This window comes from Heterodontus francisci, chromosome 20 (assembly GCF_036365525.1).
Source record: "Heterodontus francisci isolate sHetFra1 chromosome 20, sHetFra1.hap1, whole genome shotgun sequence".
In the NCBI taxonomy this organism is placed as follows: domain Eukaryota; kingdom Metazoa; phylum Chordata; class Chondrichthyes; order Heterodontiformes; family Heterodontidae; genus Heterodontus; species Heterodontus francisci.
Window position 1 is genome coordinate 26506375 of NC_090390.1, and position 21782 is coordinate 26528156.

Sequence of the window (21782 nt, forward strand, 5' to 3'; positions counted from 1 at the left end):
AATCCACTGCTGAGTTGTCAAAAGTGATGAGGCAAAAAATAAACTTTGAACAAAAGTGATCTTTCACAGCTGATGTCCCAGAAGATATATTCAGACAGGTGAGGAGGGAGTCGTTGCAATGCTGTAACTTCAGACCGTGCACGTTTGGCTCTGTGCCGATACAAAATATATTTACACAATAGACTGTAGAGAATGATTTATAAAATTATCTTTTAATACAACATAAAATTGTGTTGAAAATTCCCTTTGTTAAAGCTTATCCACAAATATTTTTTTAAACTGAAATCATAAAAAGGTCAACTCCACCCCCCACACTGAAAATAAACATCTGTGCTATATTTACAGATAAATCATCACTCAAGGCACTGAGTTATTCCTAACCTTCAGCATAAGCTGACAATCAAACAGCTTTGTCCGTTAGATAGCCATTCTGCCTCGGTGTTAGTCTACACAAGATTAGCATGGCATCTCCTCATACTTGAGAAAGGCGAGTATTCTTCCAGTGTTTCGTATAGAATATTCTTTCAGTTTAGTTTCCATAAACTGAAAAGCCTTCACTTTGGTGTACACACACAAATTGCTGACTTTTTAAGACTTTTAGAGGGATTCACAAATACGGATTTCCTCTTAGTTGCTAATAATTGAGAAAAAGAACAAATCACCAAACTACATTTTATATATAAAAGTGACAAAACATAGCCTCTTCCCTTTTGTGTGCAAATTTGTTTTCAATTAATCCAACAATTATCTATACAGACCATATGCATAATTGCCATTGAAAACAGAAAACAATTTTAAACTATTCACATATTTTTATATCACTAACTTCACTCATGCAACAAAAATGGTGTTTACCTAAAGCCGGCTACACAGGAACACTTCATATAGCGGTTTAAGTCCTAAAAGTATCTATCCTTATGCATAAGTACAATGTAGTGATTCTACAGCTCTCCCTGTTTTAAAATGTCCAGCAGAACAGGACAGTCTGGATAGGGACATCAGCATCATCAGATAGCAAGAAAGGTAGGCACTTGGAGATTTCCTTCATTTCAACTAAAAGACCTTCATAGATCCAGCGTAAACAACATAAATACTTAATTCTTCAAATTCCTTTGGGTTTGTTAACTGTACTGTGAGAACTGTATGTGGGGACAAGAGTCAGTGCAAAAAAACCTGGGAGCTAAGCTTTCAATGACACAAAAGAGAAGAACAATACTAAAACAGAAAGCTCACATTGCCTATGGACTTTGCTGGGTTATAGGCTGTTACTGAAGTGAGGATGAACTGAAGATGGTCTTACAAAAGGAGAGAAAAATTAGGAAATTTATTTTCAAACACTAAAGAAGACAATGAGTTTGGGAACTGAAAGGCTTCTCCCTGTGTCCAGTGTGGGAGTTAGGCGCCTTCTCTGCCAGGTTGCTGCAGAATTGAGAAAACATTGTCTTCAGTTGGGGTCACAGGTGCGGGGGAGGCGGGGGGGAGGGTTGGTGAAGGGAAGGAAAACTGAAATTGACTGCAGTTTCATCAACATCACTTCTTACCAGCCAATCACAAAACATCATCTGTGGCAGTTCTGCATTAAGTGTGCAGCCAAGATTGCTCAGTCCTCCAAGATGGAGGGCATGATGTGTGGAGGTCATCCAGAGTATTGCAGATCTGTGGGAACAGGCTGCCAAATCACGTGGCAGATACCAATTCGCTGACTTCCTGCGAGAGAGAGCTGGACCTACTTCTGACTGGGGTAGAGATCACCTCGTACAAAAGACAGGTACTGTACAACATTAATCAGGGCCAGAGCGGTCTCATGGAATAGCTTTCATCGTCAAAGGGGGCTGGAAAGGAATTTCCCAGATTGTTCTTTCCCTAAATGGCCTGGTTTGTTTATCTAGTGAACACATTGTGACACACAAGGCTGCACAACTGTTTGTGACAGGCTGGATGGATCAGAGCAGCTCTTCTTGTCCCTCACTGTTTGTATGAGTCAAAAGCAAAAAAAAAAAACCCACACAAAACACTTCCAAGTGGTAATAAGCATGATAAAAACATGCAGACTATTTAGGCCCATCTGTTTCTGCTTCAGACTTCGCCCACTGCCAAGCACACCCACGAATCGACATATTATCTTTGTTTTTAAAAAAAGCTAGAAAATGAAGATACAAGTTTTGCCAATATCAACTGGTTATATGACCTTTTCAGCTGTAGCTCAATCTGCACGGGAAAGCTTCTTAAAAACAGATGTTCATTTTTGGGTTTCACATTACCAATGTAGAGGCTCGACAAAATAGCAACTGGTGCCAACACACGCGCACACCTGTATGATGCCCTCTGAAAACATTATGCCACTGAAATTGTTCCAGCTTAGACATTGCTATGGGGTCAGTCATTGGGAAGGTTTTGAATGGAGAATAAATAATCAAATAAATCCAATATGGAATTCAGGAAAAACCTCTTTATACAAAAAGTGGTAAGAATGTGGAACTTGCTACCACAGGATGTAGTTGAGGTGACTAGCACAGATGCATTTAAAGGGAAGCTAAGCACGAGGGAGAAAGAAATAGAGGGTTATGCTTATAGCGTTAGATGAAGAGTGGTGGGAGGAGGCTTGTGTGGAGCATTAACATCGGCAGGGACCAGATGGGTTGAATGGACTGTTTCTGTGGTGTAAATTCTATGAAAGAGTAGGGTGCAGCAAACATGTAAAAAGTTATGGTTTTAAAAACATTGTAGTGTAGAAAAACAGCATCTTGAATACTGTAAACGAGCTAAAGTTGGCAGTAAAATGTAACGGACTTAATCACTGAATAGAGACACTGTTTCAGTACTTGCTTTTGGGGGAGCATGGCTGACTGGGGACCCAAGTCTCACTGTACAATAATTAATATTGTAATAAACCTCTAGAAGGATGCGAGCTTCACTCAACTCCCAGCAGATGCCTGCTTCATTTCCTCAGCGCTGCAAACAATAGGTTTGTTACATATGAAGACCAGAGAAAAACAAGTGCATTTCCACAGGTCTAGAAAACCACGACATGTAAAGTGCAGAGGCAATTACATTTAAGTCTCTCTACTCAGCAGTACAACACATCTTACCCTCTCATTACAAACTATACACACAATGCACTTGGGTTAGTGGTTCGAGTTTAATTCTATGGTAGAACCTAACATTTCAGTGCATAATTTAAGTTTTTGTTCTCTAATAAATAATATTGAGCAAGAAAGCTAGTGTTAATGGTCTTGTTGTTCTCTGATCTGCATATAGACTAGTACCATATTTGGTGAAACAGCAAAAGGCAACCATGGAATACACATCGATAGGCGAGTTTTCTTTTCATTTTTGGCACAATTATTTACACAAAATCAAGCAGGCTTTGGTCCTTTGTAATCCAAACTCCTAAAACACCGAGGGCTCTGTGCAGTAAATGCTTTCCACAGGGTTAATATCGCACGACAGTCTGTGCCAGCTTTCGTCAGCTGTTTCTTCGTGGCAGCTATGGGCGAGTAAGTTCCAGTTCACTGCTACCACCGACCACTGATGCTGGCGATGTCGGAGTGATATTGCCGTGGTAACCGGCCACTCACTCCACCCTCTAGAAACGTCGAGCGAATGTTTGGAGGCTCAAAGGGCTTTCGACAGTTTTTATTCAATTCTGAAAAGTAAGCAAAAAGCAATTACAGTTTATGTGTATAATTTAAATACTAGGTACCAGAAAGCCACATCAAGTTTCTCCATTCCTCTTTGTGTATTTATCCTGCATGCAGCAAGACCTGCACAACATTCAGGCTTGGGCTAAATGGCAAGTAATGTTCATGCCACACAAATGCCACACAATGACCACCTCCCCTTGATATTCAATGGCATCATTGCTAAATAACCCACCATCAACATCCTGGGGTTTGTCATTGACCAGTAAGCCAACTGTACCACATAAATGCCATGGCTATTAGAGCAGATCAGAAGCTGGGTATTCTGCGTTGAGTGGCTCACCTCTGTCTCCCCAAAGCCTCTCCACCATCTACAAGGAACAGGTCAGGTGTGTGATGGAATATTCCTGGATCAGTGCAGCTTCAAAAATACTTAAGAAACTTGTCATCATCCAGGACAAGGCAGTCCGGTTGATCAGTGCCACATTCAGCACTTTAACATTCATTCCCTCCACCACTGGTGCACTGTGACAGCAGTGTGTACTATCTACAAGATGAACTGCAGCAACTCACCAAGGCTCCTTCCAAACCTGCAACCTCTACCACCTAGAAGAACAAGAGCAACAGATACATGGGGACACCACCACCTGCAAGTTCCCCTCCAAGTCACACACCGTCCTGACTTGGGAATTTATTGTTGTCCCTTCACCGTTGCTAGGTCAAAATGCAGACAGTGCCAATAACACATGTCAGGCTCCTGGGCTTCTCTTTGCTGGTGGGAAACTGACTGTTTACTTTTTAATATGCTCATAGTGTTCAAAATATATCTGTCAAGATATTGCACTCAGTAGATATACTATACATGCAATGAGCTTTTTAAACAACAAGTAGGTTGTTTTTCACTGGCAACGAGCAGCAGCCAACCCTCATGGCATCTCTCACACCTTAAAAGAAGAACGTTTCCTCCCCAAAAGCAACTAGCAGCTGCTCCTTGTTGGGTTGCTTGGGTGCCTTTGCCAATATGTGGTTGAAGAAAATTGCACAAACACTGAAACTAATTCAACTCACTGAACATGGAAACCGTATATTAATCTATCTCTCTCTCTCTTACATATGTATTTCTATATATCTGACAATTACAATTAAAACATTCAACAGATGGACTTTCCCACAGTTGTCTGTTTTTAGGTGGGGTCTAAAGTCTGACGAGGGATTATTGCAATGAAGTGTGAATTGTTTGGGACTGGTGGATGGATGTCCAGTAGATAGATAGCACCCACCAAGGTCATTTTCAAAGAGAAACTCAGAATCTGATGGCAATACTATCTGCCAGATTCGAAAGAAATTCTGTAGGATATTTGTGTTACTGAGGAGAAAGATAAGGCCCTGAAAATACAACAACTTGCAATGTGTTCGCCTGATATGATACTCTCCTGTTTTCACCAAGACAAAAGGCTTCTTTATGTTAAACAGGTTAAGAATGCCTGTATTAAAATAATAGAGGAAAATTTGGGACAAGCGCATTAAGCATTCGTACACTAATATCCCACGGCTTAACATCAGGGCTGTGGCTTTTAGGAATGCCCCCATTTGAAAGATATCCAGAGTATAATCAAAGGAACTTAATCATGGTTGACTAAAAGAGAACAGAACATTTTATTTTTTTTTTAAAAATGTATTTAGACAAATTGGTGTTCACAAAGGCACTAAAACTGAATTGCTCCCGCACCCCCCATTCACCTCTGTACTACAGTATACATTTAAATATAACTTTGACAATTTAATTACATACAAAATAAAAATGAGCAAATAAGGTGTGCATTTTTGTAACGAGCTGAGAAATAAACTGAAGAGACTTCACTGGGGTTAGAATCGGTTCCACAAAAAAAAGTGTTCATTAAAAAATAAAGTTTACTGTTGAGGTGACAGCAAAGAACAGGAATGTGGTCAGAATAAAGATATGGAAACTGCAGAAACTGAGAGCTTCTGGAGCAGGTACACACACCTCAGGCCATAATGGAAACCAACATTTTGAGAGTGTTCCAGAGAGAGATGATTTGCAACAGCAGGACAGAGCAGTGATGATTAGGCATTTTACAGGAAACCTGTACCAGTTGTTATGACCGAGGCAAGAGGAGTGCACTGTCTTTTCTAGTTCCACTCCTGCACAGGTCACAACATATATTTTTTTCAAATGTTTACCCAGTTACTGATGCAGTCAATCATATACTCTACACTTTATCCAAGAATAAAGTACACCAACCAGGTTCCTTTAATAAATAACAAAATTATCAGTTTATTATAAAACAAGACTTAACCAGTAACAACACAAAGCATTAACACACAGATTAAAATATGAAAGTTCCCTTTTTAAATTCCCCACACACAAACTCTCTCACATACACTGAAAAATTACAGAAATTCTCTCTGCAGAGGTCTGTTACAAAAAAAAGACAAAAAAAATACTTTTGCTAAATACTTGCTAATTCTTGAAGGAAAAAAAAATATGGAAAGATGTAAGTTGTCCCTTTTTGGTCTGGCGTCCCAAATACGCAGAGACAGCTGTCACTGGGATCTTTCTGAAGCAGTGTTTTTTCAGGCGACGTTGAGGATCAGTTTGGCAGGCTATCCAGAGAAATGCGGCATCATGAGTTGCTGGCAAGCTTTTCAGGAGAAATGTAGCATCAGTTTCTCTATTTCTTACACTTGATTCTCATGAAGTTCTCAAAGAGATGAAAGAGGCTGAGCTGATGGTGGCTGCTCACTTTGCTGGTTTTCTCCAACTGTCTTCAAAACAGTTCACACCCAACACACTGTCCAAAGCAAAACCAAAAACAATATCTCAATCGTCAAGCCTCCTGACCCCTATAAATATGGGCCTGTTACTTCTCTGTAAACATCTTCCACAGGTCACCAAGGTTTCCGTTGTTTATTGCTTAAAGAACATGATTTCCAGCAAGGCTTTTAAAAAAAATATCTCAATGTCCTTTCAATGAACTGTCAACAACAAAGCAAAGTCCAGCTTCGATGAAATCTTCAGCCTTCTCCACAAATCCATCTCCACAATTTAAATACAAGTCCTCAAAAACATGTACTTAACACAAATATAGAAGCACTTTCATAATAACACAGTAAACATGGGTTACTATATACACTTCTATATTTTACTTGTCTCTGTAGACCTTGGGACATTGTACTATGTTAAAGGTGCGATACAAACTCAAAAGTGCTTTTTAAAAAAGATTTTTTGAGGACTTGTGTTTAAACTGAAAAGATTCCATGGATGTGTTTTCATTTTACTAAGTTCACCGAAAGGATATCTGAGATGTTGTTTGAAAGCCACCTGCGCTGGAAGTCATGTGCTTTGGGCTCAGTAAACAACAGAACCCTTGGTGACCTGGGGACAAACGGTTACAGAGAAGCCACATGTCAAAGTTTATGGAGGTCAGGAGGTCAACACTCTGGGGTTTGGACATTGTTTTCAGTTTAGTTGGGTGTGAACTGTTTGAAGACAATTGGTGTTTTTCCTGCCAAGGAAAAAGAAACCACCCAGCTCATCTTTCTCTACCTCTTTGAAGAAATCCTGCAAAGATCCAGTGTGGGAGAGCTAAAATCCCTGGTGCTGCATAGCTTCAAAGAAGCGAGAGAGAAATCCTGCGATTTAAGTGTGTGCTGGCGGGAAACCCTGATGCCACATTTCTCCGAAAAAGCCTGTTAGAATAATTCCCGACAGCTCCAGAACAGACTGCTTCCGAAATGATCCGAGTGACCCGTCTCCGTTTACCCGGATGCCAGATCAAAAAAGGGACAAGTGACATCCTTCCATATCTTCTCTTTTTTTCATTAAGAATTAGCAAGTCTTCGGCCAAAGTAGTTTTGTTTTTGCCTTTTTTTGGTAACGGACCTCTGCAGAGAGAACTTCTGTATTTTATTTCCTGTGTGTGTGAGTGTAATTGGGGAATTTAAAAAGGGAACTTGCATATTTAAAGCTGTGTGTTAATGCTTTGATTTGTACTGGTTAAATCTTGTTTTATAATAAACTGATAGTTTTGTTGTTTATTAAAGAAACCTGGTTGGTGTGTTTTATTCTTGGATAAAAAATAGATTATATGATTGGCTGGTAAACATTTAAATATATGTTGTGACCTGTGGAGAAGTGGAACTAGAAAAGACAGTGCACCCCTTCCGCCTCAGTCGTAACAAAATGCAGAAGCAGAATACTGTAGATGCTGGAAATCTAAAATAAAACCGGAAAATGCTGGAAATACTCAGCAGGTCAGATAGCAATTATGGAGACAGAAACAGTCAACATTTCAGGCCAATGGCCTTTCAGCAGAACTGGAAGATGTTAGAGATGTAACAGGTTTTCAGTAAGGACTCAGGCAGGAGGAAACAAAAGGAAGGTCTATGATAGGATGAAAAGCAGGAGAGATTAATGACAAAAGTGATGATGATGCAAGGTTCAAGGGAGTGGTAATGGAACAAGTAAAGGAACAAAAGATGAGTCTGGAGGAGGTGTAAATGGCAACAGCAGAATCATTACCAGTAGATGCTGGCCAAAAAAATGGCAGTTATGATTCGGAATTATTGAACTCAATGTTGAATCCAGAAGGTTGTAAAGTGCCTAATGGAAAGATGAGGTGCTGTTCCCCAAGTTTATGTTGAGCTTCTTTGGAACAGTGTAGGAGATCAAGGATAGAGGTCAGAGTGGGAGTGGAATGAATAATTAAAATGACAGGCGACTAAAAGCTCAGGGACACACTTACAGACTGAACAGAGGTATGTAAGGATGCTGGAGATGCACAGCAAGTTGATCAGTATGACGAGGGGTCAGGCCCAAAATGGTCAGCCTATTTTCTGATTGATCGGCTGAGCATTTCCAGCATTTTTGCAACCGCCAAATCTGTCATTTCTCTGGAACCCCATCTGGTTCCACAAACTCCAGCAGAAACCCGCCCTACACCCAAAAACCACCAATCTCAACTTCATATGTGTGGTTTGTTTTGCTTTTAAAACACGGTTGATTTAAACTATTTTTATTCTGTAAAAGGGTAACCAAGGTGTTTTAGGCAAACGTACACATTTATCCAACATTTAGTTATATAGAGCCTTGGTCAGACCCCATCTGGAGTACTGCATTCAGTTCTAGGCACCACACCTTAGGAAAGATATAATGACCTTGGAAGGGGTACAGGGCAGATTCACTAGTATGAACTGCGACTAAAAGGGTTAAATTATGAGGACAGGTTGGATAAGCTTAGCTGGTATTCCATTAAGTTTAGAGGATTGTGGACTTAACGTTTTAAACTCCTCAATCAGATAAGATAAGATAGGGAAGAGACAGAGAAATTATTTCCTCTGATGGGGGAACCAAGAACAAGGGGACATTATCATACAATTAGAGCCAGGTCATTCAAGAGTGAAATCAGAAAGCATTTTTTCCATGCAGGAAATCTGAAACACTCTCCCAAAAAGCCTATGGATGCTGGAGGTCAACTGGACCTTTCAAGACTGACGGCGATAGATTTTTATTAGGGTAAGCTTATCAAGGGATATATTTATTTTTATTTATTTAGAGATACAGCACTGAAACAGGCCCTTCGGCCCATCGAGTCTGTGCCGACCATCAACCACCCATTTATACTAATCCTACACTAATCCCATATTCCTACCACATCCCCACCTGTCCCTATATTTCCCTACCACCTACCTATACTAGGGGCAATTTATAATGGCCAATTTACCTACCAACCTGCAAGTCTTTTGGCTGTGGGAGGAAACCGGAGCACCTGGAGAAAACCCACGCAGACACAGGGAGAACGTGCAAACTCCACACAGGCAGTACGCAGAATTGAACCTGGGTCGCTGGAGCTGTGAGGCTGCGGTGCTAACCACTGCGCCACTGCGCCGCCTGCAAAGGCAGGTATGGGGACATAAGGTATAGATCAGCCATGATTTAATTCAAGAGTGGAGCAGGCAGACAGGGTTGAAAAGCCTATTCCTGTTCCTAACAGCAGGGGTTATTTCAATGTAATGGTGAAAACAAGCACTAAATGGGTGCTCAGCTAACATGGTGTGCCTGTTTGAAACTCAAGTTTTAGCATGCAAGTTTGGGCCTAACTGCTGATTGCCATAATTTGAACATGCTTGGAGGTAATGAACTAGCCATCTGCAGGTTAGCACTCAGTGCTGATTGGACACAATTTTTGTGAGCAGTGTATGTGGGCTCCTCGCACCTATTTCCACTGAATGTGTGGCTTGTGCTGGCTGACACACAGCAGCACAGTTCAGGATGGCTCAAGCACTGAGTGAGAGGGTACACAGGTTCTCGGACGCAACGCTGGAGGACCTGGTGGAAGAGCGATGGCCTGTGCCCGTGGGGGAAAGAGTCCACCACACCCTCCTGCCTGTCCTGCAGCTCTGGTGTTACTCTGCCTGGCTTCATCCCCTCCTCCCATTCCTCCTGCAGACCAATGGGGGCCCTGAGCAAGATGCCCATGACCAAGCATTCCCTTTCTCCTGGTGACTCCTGTAAGGTGTCCAATAAAGTAGAGTAGCACAGCACTCACTCTTTTTTTAGGTGAAGTCCTCAGAGAATTTCCAGAATAAATGTTGATAGAGTGTTGGTGAAGTCTTGACATACTGTCCCAGAAAGTCTCCTGATGTGTTTCAAATGTCCTCTTCAAACCTCCAGCAGTAAGTGAACAGTAAAAGCGCATTAAGTAGCGCTCAAAATCCTCAGCAATGACTTGTCTACATCCCAATTAGCTGATCACTGTTAGAAGAGGGCATTAGGACAAGCGCATGCTACAAAACTGCCGTGCAGCCTCATTAATGAGCCCTAGCGGGCATTTTAATTGGCAATTAACCCCCTAACGATCCTCTGGGCATCCATCCCGAGCCCAGGCTTCAACTCCTTTACCAAGATGGCATCTTGCACTAAACACAGCCTAAACCAGCGTTTCAGCTTAAAGACCCCATTCTTGGCCACCTTGGCAGTTCTTTAGTGCCTAAAGTATCCAGGAAGAATTGCCCCCAATATGTTTTGATAAGAAGTTAACATAACCTATTGATCTCTACTGCAATCAATGAAATAATTGACAGTGTCTGGGGAGACTGCAAGGGAGTTTTTGCATTCCCTCATATTGCACACATATCAATGATTTTAATCATTATGTTTACACGTTTAAAGCTCTGACTCTAAACCTCTTGTTATTTAAACAGCAATGAACCTCAAGTGAAGCTTTCTGACATGTCTGCAGATAGTTGTGATACTGAGATTTCAGCCAGTTTATTTGAAACATAGGATAACCCCTGCCCCCGCTGCCTGACTATAAACAAGGCGTTGCATATTAAATCAGCCAAGCAATGTGTTTTGAAGGCAAACTACATTATGGTTGGTGCTAAGTATATCTCTCCCACTTACAACTACAAAATCAGTTGTACATTAGGTAATTATTAATGACCGAGCTTCTTATACCCAGTACTGCAGAAGAAGAAATTTCCTCCAATTAAATATTGGCAAGACTAAAGCCAGTGATTCTGGGGGAACACCACCACAAATTCTGTTCCCTTGCCACCACTGGTGTCATATTTGATCTCTAGATGAGCTTCTGACCACATATCCACGTCATCACTAAGACCACTTATTTCTAACTCTTGTAAAGTCCCATGACTCCACCTCAACTCATCTGCTGCTAAAACCCTCATATCAATGCTTTTGTTACCTCTAGGCTTGATTATTCCAATGCACTCCTGGCCGGCCTCCCTCTGCAAACTTGACATCGTTCAAAACTTAGGCCCTTGCCCTAACTCGCACCAAATCCAGTTCACCCATCACCAGCGGTCTAGCTGACCTACACCGTTTCCCGGTTAAGCAATGCCTCGATTTTAAAAGTTTGCTGCTTGTTTTCAAATCCCTCCATGTCTCTGTAATTTCCTCCAGCCCCACAACCCTCCAAGATATCAGTGCTCCTCCAATTCTGACCACTTGAGCATTTTAATGCTCAATTAATCGCTCTACCATTGCTGGCCGTGCCTTCAGCTGCCAAAGCCCTAAGTTCTGAAATCCCTGCCCTAAATTTCTTCAACCACCTCTAAGACACTCTTTAAAATGTAACTCTTTGACCAAGCTTTTGGTCATCTGTCCTAATATCTCCACTTGTGGCTCAGTGTCAAATGTTGTTTGATAATGTTCTTGTGAAGCACCTTGGGATATTTTACTACATTAAAGGTGCTCTATAAATAAGAGTATTTGGTGTGTTGTAATTTAATACAGAACCCCCTCTACTGAATACATTAATTACTAAATCTCTGAGACGGATGTCAAAAAACAGCTTTCAAATCAAAGTGGACCCTCTATGGTTTCGGCAGTGCTGCGGTATTTAAAAATCTGTAGCAATCGTTCTCATTTTCTGTAATGTTTTCACTATACACTCTGTGTTCAATTCAGAAACACACAGAGGGGTTGGGACAGAGAGTTGGTTTCCTCGGTGCTGTTTTCTTTCAGCATTTCCACAGCCTGTTGTACTGAGAAGAACAAATTGTTGAAAATGTAAATATATACTGACCTGAAATTGCAAGCAGCATTTTCCTTCTGGCACCAAACGTGGTAATTCCGAGCTCCTTCAAGTCCTGATCAGTCAGAGTGAGGAAAGTCTGAAGGTCAATCTAAGATGTTGTGAGGAAGAGAGGGGTCAGTATTTTCTTGTAGGATGTGCAGCAAGTGGATGAAACAAACTTGCTTGGCCTTTACTACTGTCTTTCCCTAGTGCTAATTTTTAAGGCTCCATTTTGCTTTTAATGGCTGCTTATATCGATGATGAAATGCTGCCCGTTTACCTGTCTTCATTTTAATATGACAGCTTCACTCACACAAATCAGGAATGGTCAACCCCACTTCCAGTTGGGAGATACTCAATCCAGGAATGATATATCTTAATATCTGTATCCAATATATTTTGCCATAATTGTTGCAATTTGTAGCACTGTTAAGTACACTCTCAGAGAAAACACAATTGCATGTGGAAATAAGTAGTGAGAGACAGGGTGGTTTAAGGGATTTTCCTCTACTGTTTTCACCTATGGGCCTTTGGGTCAAATCCAGTTTATGTTGATGGGATACAACACTTGAGTTTTACATTAATGGAGTTTGGGCTTTCTCGATCCAGCTTCTGCTGTGCCTGGCCTCCCAGTAAACTACCCAGAACTTAATGCCAAGAGAGCTAAATTGAGAATCTCAACAAGTGGCTTAAGGATAGCTTACAGAATCTAGAAACTAGACTGCATTGATTCAGCGACAATGTGGTTTTGTGGTTGGTTAAGATACAGCATTGAGGCAGAGGAGAGGGAGCTTTACTCCACATTCAGCTGCATTGTGCCTGCCCTGGAAAAGTAGGATATGAAATCCCAAAATGAGAAAATGTCCCAGTGCTGATATCATTCTTTTTGATTAGCACAGATTCCTTAGACACCACACCACCCAAACAAATTTCCTTTTCCTTACTAAGTACTTTGGAATAAAAGAACAAAAACAAAAATAAAAGACTTTTAAGACATTCCTGGGTACAGATATCATTGACTTTCAATGAGATGTGGTCAGACTAACCTCTTGCTGCTGAAAGATATCCGTGTATTTGCCTAAACCGAGCTTGCTGAAAAGTTCTGGCAATTCAGAACCTTTGAAGGAGTTATTCAAGGTGCAGCCATTGCTGCCCATCAGGGAGGAAATGCAGTCCACGTAATTACTGCTGGTCAAGTAGTGCTCAGCTAAAGAGACAAAGGTCAAATATCACATCTGAAATTCATTACGGAAAGAAGCTTATACTCATTGGGTGTGAAATTATTCTACGTCAGTCACAGCGAAATGGGCTCATAGCAAATCAGAAGCCTGCTTTAGGAACATAGCGATTGCTGGGCAAAAAAAGATCAAGGTCCATCTAGTTTACCTTCTACCATCCTGGTCATCACATGATACAATAATGGAGTTGTTGATGAACCACAGCAATCAATCACTCTCAATTAGTCTACAACAGGCCCAGGCATGACACAAGGTAAACCCGACTGTGGAGAGTTTCGGAAACCAAAGGTCCTAAGTCACCTGTTCCTCCCAACCCTGCTACGCTGGCCCGATTTGCTGTTTGCCCATTTTGTGTTACTGGCATGGACCAATTTCACCTCATCTCTCTAGGTGATGGCAAATTCAGTTTTGTGCCATGTGCACAGTCCTTGGATCAATGTGGCCTGGGTTCAAATCAACGTTACACTAATTCAACATTTTTATATTCTCTGGAGAGGGAGCTGAGCAAAAAGTAGAAAAGATAATTTCAATCTGCAGCAAAGATGTTTCCCTTAACTTAGCACTGAGGACAAGTTTGTCAGTTTCGCTCAGACAGCATTTAACAACTGGTGCAGTCTCTTCCTAATACAGTAACAACTTCTTACAAGGCTGGGTTAATGTGCACAGGCTTAATTTCTTACTTGACACTATGGCTACTGAAAGTACAGATTTTCAGACTGGCGGTAATGGAAATGTTTTGCGAACGCCACTTGTGTTACCTCACAGCACACTAGCAGTAAGCACTAAAGACATTATAGCAGGGCATTTAGAAAAATTGAAGGTAATCAGGCAGAGTCAACATGGTTTTGTGAAAGGGAAATCATGCTTAACCAATTTATTGGAGTTCTTTGAGGGAGTTACGTGTGCTGTGGATAAAGGGGAACCGGTGGATGTATTGTACTTAGATTTCCAGAAGGTATTTGATAAGGTGCCACATCAAAGGTTATTGCGGAAAATAAAAGCTCATGATGTAGGGGTAACATATTGGCATAGATAGAAGATTGGCTAGCTAACAGGAACAGAGAGTAGGCATAAATGGGTCATTTTCTGGTTGGCAAGATGTAACGAGTGGTGTGCCACAGGGATCAGTGCTGGGACCTCAACTTTTTACAACTTACATAAATGACTTAGATGAAGGGACCGAAGGTTGGTTGATAAATTTGCTGCTGACACAAAGATAGGTAGGGAAGTAACTTGTGAAGAGAACATAAGGGGGCTACAAAGGGATATAGATAGGTTAAGTGAGTGGGCAAAGACCTGGCAAATGGAGTATAATGTAGAAAAGTGTGAAATTGTCCACTTTGGCAGGAGGAATAAAAAAGCATATTGTCTAAATGGTGAGAGATTGCAGAGCTTGGAGATGCAGAGAGATCTGGGTGTCCTAGTGCATGAATCGCAAAAAGGTTAGTATGCAGGTACAGCACATAATTAGGAAAGCTAATAGAATGTTATTGTTTATTGCGAGGGGAATTGAATACAAAAGTTATGCTTCAGCTATACAGGGTATTGGTGAGACCACATCTGGAGTACTGTGTATAGTACTGGACTCCTTATTTAAGGAAGGATGTAAATGCGTTGGAGGCAGTAGAGAGAAGGTTTACGAGACTAATACCTGGAAGGGTGGGCTGTCTTATGAGGAAAGATTGGACAGGCTAGGCTTGTATCCACTGGAATTTAGAAGAGTAAGAGGCGACTTGATTGAAACATAAAAGATCCTGAGGATGGATGTGGAAAGGATGTTTCCCCTTGTGGGAGAATCTGGAACTAGGGGTCACTGTTTAAAAATAAGGGGCCGCCCATTTAAGACAGAGATGAGGAGAAATTTTTTCTTGCAGAGTCTTTGGAATTCTCTTCCTCAAAAGGCAGTGAAAGCAGTCTTTGAATATTTTTAAGTTAGAGGTAGATAGATTCTTGATAAGCAAGGGGGTGGAAGGTTAACGGGTGTAGGTGGAAATGTGGAGTAATCAGTTCAGCTATGAACTTACTGAATGGCGGAGCAGGCTCGAAGGGCCAAGTGGCCTACTCCTGCTCTGAATTCATATGTTGATAGCACAATATGAACAGCAGGACAAGCAACTAACAACTTCCATATTGCCCTCACTCACAAATCCACTGGAGGAAAAACAATTTAGGAGTTACTTTTCTCTCCACGCATATGTCCAATAATTACATTCAACATTCCAAGATCACAATTGGCATGACATGGATTCAGTCACGGGAAAGGCAGGTAGCTAGTTATGTTCGTTATGCTACAGCAACAACACACAGGAAAAATGAGATTTAATGGAAGCTTACCCACTTGGAGTTGATGAAAGGACAGATTGTAGCAAGGGACACCTGCTGAAAATACACTTAGCAACTGTTTTGCTGTCATAAATATGAGTTTTGGGAAACCATGGACATGTTGATATCCTATACTCCAATACTGCCAAATATTGGGAGGCCATTTTCTTGGGAGCTACATGAGGAATGCTTTACCCTGCATCCAGATCAAGATATATCTGACCCTGAGGCTGTAACAGGCACAAGAATGTTTTGTTTCTCAGCACCACCTTTCCTCACAGCTAATCCAGCCCAGATAGTGACTTCCATCCCCACATAAAAGTTTTATATACATAGCACAGAGACTGAATGAGCGTAGTGTCCCATCAGTAGTGGTTACAATAAAATTAATGACGTTAACTGACACGAACAAAGATGTTCAGATAAAATATGCCATTCACTTCCTTTTAACTTTTCAAGACTTGCTCCCAGGGGTCAATTCAGCCAAGATCAGGAAATGAGAATTCCATTGCATTTTATAGATGTAAACATTTCAACATGTTTTATACTGGGATAGGAGCTGGAATTTTATTTTTAAGTTTGCCTGAGGCCCCACATTCAGGCAGACCACATGCCAGAACATTCTTTAGAACTGTTTGACTATCCAGATTACAGGGCTATAACAATATATTTTTCACATAAAGGGTAGTGGAAACCTAGTACGCTATCCCCCCAAAAAAGGCTGTGCAGCGATAGATTTTTGTTTGGTAAGGTTATCAAGGGATTGGGAGAAAAGGCAGTAAAATGAAGTTGGGGTACAAATCAGCCATGATCTAACAGAATGATGGAACAGGCTGGACTGGTCTTCTCCTGTTCCTACACAATGCTGGTTGTGGGGCCACAGTGAAAGGAAGGGTTCATTCTTCTAGAGAGTTGGGAGTTAAGAGCAAGAGGAACAAAGTTAAACTGTAAGGCAAGGATGGAGGCCATTTTTAAAAAGAAACTGAGCCTGCTATTATGCACTGATTCCACTTTTATTGGCTAATCTATGCTCTTTCTTATCACTGTCATCCGATCCCTGCAGTTTTAACTACCAATCTTTAATAGCAGCTGCAGGATTAATAACGTGCTGCAGAGTTAAGGAATTAACCAAAATCTTTACTATAAAGGCAGCAAGTAGCAAGTGATCGCTCGTCAATATTACAACACATTCTAAAGAGGAAAGTCCTCTGTCACAATACCTGAAATGCTTACATGGGTTATTTTTTTGCTTAGAGCTGTTGATGGAAGTTGTGAATTCACCATGAGAGCCATTCCGATCCCTCCAGTTATCAGAATCACTGCTGCCCCCGATACACTCCCGACTGTTCGACCGTGATAGCGACACTGGCGACGATGACTGCAAGGGAAGATCATGCTTAAATAGCACCCATGCTTCTTCTCTTAATGAAGTGTAAAGACTGTTGTGAACTCCTTTAGAGTGCCAGAATGCTACCTAAACTGTGCTAAGCTTTGGAAGTTGATAACTTGAATGAATCACTCCCTATCGTTTAAGGCGTTCATCTCACTGAATTTTCCCTTCCCGAGGACCAAGTTACAGCTTTTCCAAGTTGTGCCTTAGTCTCTAGTAAGACAAACTGGCGACACTGAGCTCCTTTCTGACACAGAGGCAGCAGCTCTTCAAGCAGCCATTTTGCATTCAAAGACCAAAAACCACCCATCAGGAGAAGCCACTTCCACAATTACATTCCTCAGTAGCTCAATAGGCTGGAAGGGGAGCAGTTTGGCATTCTACCTCCAACATAAATCAGCTGCTGCATTTAAGACAAAGTTAGGTAAGAACATGAGGCAGAAAGAAATAGAAGGAGATGATGATGGGGGTTAGATGAAGAGAAGTGAGAGGATGCTTGTGAGGAGGATGAACACCAGGATGGATGAATAGGACCAAATAGACTTTACAGCACAGAAACAGGCTATGTAATTCTACGCATCTAAGCTTGCAGCCTGTGTTCAGCAATCCAGGCTCCAGGTGCAGAGGCCTCTCGCTGTCAGGCTGTAATTACCATGAACCCAATCCAGGCTGGCAGCAGTCTGCTGCAGTCCCAGGCAAGTGATTTAAAGCTTCCAACAGTGCGAGATTTGCTCATTTCCTGGAACTGACATTGCAATACAGCCAATTGCAGCCCACAACTGGCTCACTGGTGGCAGAGCTGGAAGGTCAAAGAGTCACCTGAGATTATCTGAGCGATAAATTGTAACTGTTGTGCTGTTGCTGTGAGGAGGGGGTTGCAGAGTAAAAGACTAGAAGAGAACAAAATAGGTGGAGAGGAAAAAGATGGAGAACAACTGTGAAAGGGACAAAAAGAGAGGGTGAGGGTAATAATTCTGGGGTTGAGCTAGGCAAAGAGGCTAAATGGGGGTGGGGTGGGGGCAAGCGAGCCAGGGACAAGGGGGAAGAGAGGGAGAGAGGAGGTAGACTTGGAAGAAAGAAATTCCATAGAAAGGGGAGCAAGATGTAAAAAGGAATTGGTGAGGAAGAAGGGACAAGTAGGTGGGCAGAAGAATCATGAAAAAAGATGCCGAGGGAAAAGGAACGGAGTTACAGACTTTGGGGAGTCGCAAAAGAGGAAGGAATTGACAGAACAGTGAAAGAGATGGTTAAAGGGACTATGTTGTGTATGCGTGTGATCAGGTACAAAAGAAAGCAGCCAGTACCCAGGGTTACAATGACAGGGTCAGAAGTTATAGGGCAGGGTGAGAGTTTAAACATGGCTGAGGGCGAGTATCCCTTAGCAAATTCCACTTTAATCACTGAATGTAGTGGTATAATAATCCATTAACTATTTAAGGCCTTTGCGTGGAACTTAGCCTCTCCAACTGCCTGTGCCAAGAATGGAATTAATATTTAAGGATAGTGAGGAGGTTTCGAGTAAAGTTTAACTTTTGCCATTTAATACTTAAGCCAATAGACATTTTTATGCCTTTTAGTAAAATCAAAACCACACTTTAGTGTTTTTCTCAGGCATTGCCTTATCAATATAGTCGAGAGTTCAGTTTTGAGGTGAACAATTATGACTGAATCAGCTTTTCACTGCATCAATTTAGTGTGCAGTGTTTCAGAGCTGAACATGTTTGATTTGCTGAAAGACAATCACAGTTCCAGACCAGAAAGTTAGAAAGAAATCTGCTAACAGCCATACACAGAGAGTAATTGGTAACATGTGGCTAGGTTTCTGTCTGAAACACAGTATTCATCATTCTTTCCTGGATTCTGCCATTGTTTATACAGCAAGAAGCTTACTGCATGGGTTTCAAAGCTGTGGGATTCAGCACTTCTCCATTCGAGCATCCAGCTAGACCTTACAGCCAAATGAAATATGAAATCTGATATAGATAAATCACTGCTTTCAAAATAAAGTCATCATTATTTTTGGACTGCTTTCAAATATCTTATTGCTTGACATCTTGGTTAAATCTGAGTGAAAAGAAATTACTTATCAGTGGTATTGAAAATATGATGTGACAAAGGAATTTTCAGCCACATTTCCTGGCTACACATTTACCTCCCAAGCTAAAACAACAGTCAATAGCTGCATAAATGGATTCTATTTGGAGCACCGACCGTAAAAAGCCAAGAACTGCAGAGCAGTGTAAATTTTTCACTACCTCGTAAGTAGTTGACATAGTTGGTTTGTAGGACACATGATTGGCACGTCTTAGCTCCTTGATTGTTTCAGCAGGCATTGATTTGGAGAAACCAAGACCACTCCATGTATTTGTTGGGGTCCTTACTTCGGTTACTACTGGCTTCTTCAGCATGGCTTTGGCAAGAAGAAAGTTAAGGCAGTGTTACTAGGAAGGAGATGCTTCAATTCATCCTGAAGCGTTATTTCCTGACAACATAACATTACCAATTAGAGTACAATGCATCTACTTTGAGGACCAAAGCCAAGGAGGACCTCTCTGAAACTCCAGTTCCACAGGATAGGAAGAATATCACTGGGCATTGTGGAAGCTCTTTCACCACAAGGCCTGCAGTGATTCAGCAAGGCAGTGGCCCACCACCACCACCACAAGGGCAACTAGGGATAGGCAATAAATCTAACCTCACCAGCGATGTCCACAGCCTGAGAATGAATTTAGATAAATGACTAAGCTAAATATTCTCCACAGAAATATTGCCTTTGACAGCTCATTTTAAAACACAATTGCTCAAGAACATTAAATAAAAACAATCACACAAATCATGAGCCTGTGACTCATTGGCTGTGTTTGCTGACAACACAACCACTAGGTGTTGCAGTACTAGCACATGTACAAATGCAGCCTCTTCCACTGAAACGTCACTGTATGCGACGTCCAGGCAGCTGCCAGGATTAAAGATGCCGCTGCTCAATTTATCACAGAAAAACAAATTCAACCTGAAAATCCCCTCAATGGCTGCCATCAGTGCCTCCATCACACCCGCAACAGTCCCCCGCTCCCTCCTGCCATTGCGCTTCTCTCTATCGGTCCCTCCTGCGCCTGTCTTCTCACCGCTGGCTCCCCACTGCCTTCCCTTAAACACTTTCTCCAGCCTCACTGATCGCCCCCACCCCCCCCCCCCACCACCCCCACACTCAGCTGCTCGCTCCATACCCCTCCCTTCCCCTCTCCTCCCTTCGGCTGATTGTTCGCCGCTCCTCGCTTCCCCCACTCGCTCCCCTCTTCTCTCATCCCCGCCCCTCCAGACGCTAGCTCCAGGCATCGCCGCTTGCTCCAACATTCGGTCGTTCTCTGCACGCTGCCCAAAGAAGCAAGGCGAGCCGCGAGGGCTGATGGGGTGATGTAGGAGCGAGCGGCCAAGAAAAGGGAAGCAGCACAGCCTAGAGCTAGCGGCTGGGGTGGGGGGGGGGGGGAAGAGTGGGAGTGGACAGAGAGCGGCCGGACAGCGGGGTGGCTAGGGGAGGGCGAGCGGGAAGCGAGGAACAATCGGCTGAGGAGAGCGGGAGAGGAGCAGTGGCGAGGACTGGCACGAGTGGCTGGGGGGTGGGTAGAGGGGAGCGGGAAGCGGCCAGTGGGGAGAAAGAATGCGTCGAGGGTGGGAACGAGTGGCTGAGAGGAGGAGAGCGGCCTGTGGGGTGGGAACAAGTAGCTGAGGTGGGCAGGGGGAGCGAGTCGCTGAGGGTAGGCAGCAACGTGGCAGGGATTGAGCAGGGTGAAGCGGTGATTAAAGCAGGGATGGTGGGAGGGAGCGGGGTTCTGTTTGGGTGAATGGAGACGCTATTTGAAAGGTGCCGAGTTGGAGGTGCAGATACACAATGACGTTTTCCCACGCATGCACCAGTTGGTCCTGGCAAGATGTAGGCTGTGCATGCGCAGCATCTCACTGAGAGCAGGAGACCGTTTGCGAATGTGAGCAGCTTAGAGTACTCTGATGGCACTTTGTGACTCATTAACCAGGTGCAGATGAAGGGGATCAAATTTCAGAACGTGTTAGTTTTGTTCTGTCTCCTTTATTTGCATTGGTGTCAACTTCCCAAGACCATTCACGATCTCTGAATGCTGTGGAAGCTGTGCCCAAAATGTGACCGTAGATCTTGGCCAACTATCAAATAATGTTGTAGGTGCCTTTCATTTTTTCCCTCACCTCCATTTAGCAGAATTGAGCTATAATTTCGCAAGCATTCTGCTACCATTTGTAAACTGAAGGAACATCAACTGCTCCTTTTGTATCTCTCATGATTTATATCTCTTTCTATCACAACACATGGGCTTGTTTTCCTACCTTTTGAGTGAAGCGCCACTAAAAGCATTTACGCAAGTACTACGTAGGATTCATTGCTTTTAATACCCTTGGCATATGACTCCTGTACTCAGGAATGTGCATGGCCATTAACTGTCGAACTATATTGGGTGTGATCATCACTACAAACCAGTGCAAAAAATGCGATCTTAGCTACCAATTAGAATTCAGTACACTCCGCCCTGAGCAGAGAAACAAGAGCTATAAATGTGCTGTCACAACAGAATCTTTTAAACACATACTTAACAAAGACAAT

The 21782-nt window shown here is 42.4% G+C and overlaps 1 protein-coding gene across 5 annotated transcripts in view; it reads right to left on the reverse strand.

The window, feature by feature from the left end:
* Positions 1-214: 214 nt before the first annotated feature.
* The window catches only part of LOC137380530 (protein bicaudal C homolog 1-like), a 305313-nt gene continuing 283745 nt past the window's right edge, over positions 215-21782 (reverse strand). For 3 of the 5 annotated variants that reach the window (XM_068052479.1, XM_068052477.1, XM_068052481.1), the window contains 5 exons: positions 19408-19562; positions 16996-17140; positions 13249-13409; positions 12212-12311; positions 215-3646 (listed from right to left, as the gene is read on the reverse strand). In XM_068052479.1, coding sequence (XP_067908580.1) covers positions 3516-3646; positions 12212-12311; positions 13249-13409; positions 16996-17140; positions 19408-19562 — 692 coding nt within the window. In that variant the 3' untranslated portion in view covers positions 215-3515. The other 2 variants (XM_068052478.1, XM_068052480.1) reach the window with 2 other exon arrangements.